Source organism: Nicotiana sylvestris, chromosome 9 (assembly GCF_000393655.2).
Source record: "Nicotiana sylvestris chromosome 9, ASM39365v2, whole genome shotgun sequence".
Lineage (NCBI taxonomy): Eukaryota > Viridiplantae > Streptophyta > Magnoliopsida > Solanales > Solanaceae > Nicotiana > Nicotiana sylvestris.
In genome coordinates this window covers 115931330-115934797 of record NC_091065.1, presented here as the reverse complement: position 1 = coordinate 115934797, position 3468 = coordinate 115931330, and the positions used below count along the sequence as shown (strand labels likewise).

General features: G+C 33.7%; 1 protein-coding gene across 1 annotated transcript; it reads left to right on the top strand.

Annotated features, from left to right (window-relative positions):
• Positions 1 to 2622: 2622 nt before the first annotated feature.
• On the top strand, positions 2623 to 3117 carry LOC138878090 (uncharacterized). The gene has a single exon (XM_070157746.1). It carries the CDS (start codon positions 2623 to 2625, stop codon positions 3115 to 3117), a length of 495 nt encoding a protein of 164 aa, XP_070013847.1.
• The last annotated feature ends 351 nt before the right edge of the window (positions 3118 to 3468 follow it).

Genomic DNA, 3468 nt, shown 5'->3' with positions numbered 1-3468 from the left:
ACTCTATGCGTATCCACACCGAGACTGATCCTTGCTATCAACTCTTTGATCAATGAAACCCGCGAACAAATTGAACGAAATATTGTGTTGAAATTTTTCACAAAAATCTCAATTCAATGTTAGAAGAACAAGAAACACTTTTCTTGCAATTGTATTTTTTCTCTTGGCTTTGTATTTCACTCTCACTTTCACAAAGTGGGTTTTCTTCTCAAGAAAAAAAAATTGTGCAAATTTTTGTTCCATCGCCCTTTATATAGCATCACCTATAAACCCTTTTCCTATTTGATTGAGGTAATAATTTATTTAGGGTAAAAATTTATTCCAAAATAAATCACAATCGAATTGTATGGAAATTCTGAAATCACGTTTTAACTAAACGTGACTGCCGAACCAATCCAACTTAATGTTGGAGTTGGTTGGATTCAATTCATACGTCCTTTTATGGACTTTTCCTATCCAATTCCAAATTGGTAAATTAATTAATATTATATATATATATATATATATATATATATATATATATATATATATATAAAACTTTTATATAAATCAATAATTAATATTATATATATATATATATATATATATCAAATATATTTCAACCAAGAAAAATAATTTATTTTCTATTCTAAATAGAAACTTCAATTTGTTCACAATATTAATTATATCCTATGTGGTAACAAAGAATATAATAATATTTCATTTGGACTAATAACTAAATTTATTTGACTAATTAAATTCTTTAATTTAATTAACAAATAATAAAGTAACTAATCCTTTAGCAAAAATCAGAACACTCGTTAGTGTGCGACCCCATAGGTTCAATACTAAACTGGTAGTAAATTGATCACATCAATATACTAATCAAGGGTGGCGTCTAGCAACACTCCTTAACGACCGTATAGAATGAAGTATACAATTTACTCTCACGAACCAGTAGAAGAATAATGTAGTAATTCCTCCTGTCCTTATAGCTCTGGATCACCCTAGGATATGGTTCAACTGTCAAATCCTAATAGGCGACCAACTATGTGTTCATGTCAGATATAATCGACCATTGAATGACCTAAGAAATTCATTTCTTCTTTCATTCAATTGCCCTGACCAAGGTCTTAGTTTGGTCATTTATAATTCATGACAACATGGAGCTTAAACTCATTACCAAGAGTTGACAGATTCCATCTTGATCAATCACGAATTCTACAAGTATTTAATCGTACCCAATATCCTTTCAACTATCGCCCTGGGGCCATAGGTGTCTGGTATCAAAACACAATAAATAACTCGTCAATTACTATGCCGATCTCAGGTCAAAGGAAACTCTTACATCACATTCTTCAAGAGAATATCCTATTGACAGTTTATGGTAATTCTAACCATTAGGAATTATCCAATGCGTCGGTTCAATGATCATATCTCTATATGCATCATCTATCTATGTGATTTAGTTAATGATATCAACTAATCTTTATCCAATAAAGACGATCACATAAATATTGATCTAACCGGATTACTAGTGTCCAAATTAATAATCCTACGATCAAGAACAAATTTAGATTAAATTGTAAGAGACTTTGCTCTCATTATCATGATCTCTATCACGATAACAAATCTCAAAATTTAATCAAGGAGCTTATCAAATTAATCAAATAATTAATAATAACTATGATATATAAAAGAATATCAAATGCCATATATTTTTATATCAAATAGCATTCACAAAAATATGTTCAAATCATCAAATATGAGATTGAATCTAGGGCATATCTACTGTATCCCTAACAACCAGGAGAATGTATCTACCTATTAATTGCACCACAGTCACTCTAATACCAAAGGTCAACAACTCTTCTACTATCAAACAATTCAGACGCATTTCTTGTTGTACTATAGTGTATAAACTGATATCAAACATCTTAACCAAGAGGCTACAAGGAGTTATGAGTTACCTGGTTGATCAGAATCAAGCAGCCTGTGATCTCTGATAACATTATAATTAGCCATGAGCTAGTTAAGGGATATAGCAGGAAAGGAGTTTCCCTCAGGTGTATGGGGAATTGCCAATCAGATATCTTGGAGTCCCGTTGAGCTCTAAACGAATTTCAATAGTGCAATGCCAACCAATGCTAGAGAAGATGATAGGGAGTATTACTACATGGACTACAAAATTCCTATCATATGCTGGACGACTTCAGCTGATAAAGAATGTACTCTTCTCAATCCAAGTCTTCTGGTCACAAATCTTTGTGCTACCAAAGAAAATTGTTAAGGTGAAAGAAGCAACATGCAAGGACAGGCACAGCTGATATATCAAGAAGAGCACTACTAGCATGGGGGAAGGTATGCTGGCCAAGAACAGCAGGAGGATTTAATGTACTGCATCTGGAGACCTGGAACAAGGCTGCCTTGATTAAACTACCGTAGAACCTATGCACAAAGAAAGATAAGATGTGGGTAAGTTGGGTCCATATATACTATGGGAAAGGAAGAAATATTTGGGAAGTTCAAGTCAACCAAGCCTCCTGGGTTCTAAACAAGATACTAAAAGCTAAAACATATCTGTCAAAGGCAGGGTTGTGCATCACTGATCTGCTGAAAATGAATTCATACTCCATAAAAGTGATGTACCATCAGTTGAGAGAAGACTATCCTAAAATGCCATGGAGGAAACTAACTTTTAACAACTATGTTGTACCTAGGTGGGGTTTTATACTAAACCTAGCACTACAACCAAGGCTACATACCAAAGACAAGGTAGCAGGCTGTGGATCGATGATTGATCAAACATGTGAGCTCTGTAAGGAAGAAAATGAAACCATGCAACATCTATTTTTTGAATGCAAGGTGACTAGAGAGGTTTGGGAAAGATTATTGAAATGGCAGGGGATTCAAAGATCATTAATGACATGGGATGAAGAAGTGGAATTGGCATCAAAGGAAATGGAGGGAAAAACACAGAAGGCAGAAGTATATAGAATGACATTAGCAAGCTGCATCTACTACATATGGATAGAGAGGAACTCGAGAATATTCAAGGCTAAGTCTCAGCAAGTAGACGGGATACTTAGAGCGTTAGTTCAGGACATCTTTCGAGAAGCAATAGGAAAACTAAGATAAACTGTAGATTGAGAGAGCTTAATAGTTATCCATAGGTGTAAGAGATATAGATATAGAGAGGATGATAAGATGATCACTGCAGTTGGGGCTTCATGTCCAACTTGCAGTCAATAGCTCAGTGGTTCTCTAGTTTTTCCAGTTTTGAACTTGTACATATTGATACTTGGTAATAAAATTCTTTAATTACCAAAAAAATAAATAAATTATAATGCAACTATAAATCGCAATAGTGTTATAATCGCAATTGTCAAATTCAACTTACGACTTATAATCACATTCAGTTGCAATGACCAATTGCGAGTTATAAATTGCAATCCGAAAACTTACTCCTGCCATTATGATACCAACGGA

Coding starts and splice junctions, on each gene's coding strand:
- LOC138878090 (XM_070157746.1), top strand. CDS start 2,623: ATGTACCATCAGTTGAGAGAAGACTATCCTAAAATGCCATGGAGGAAA.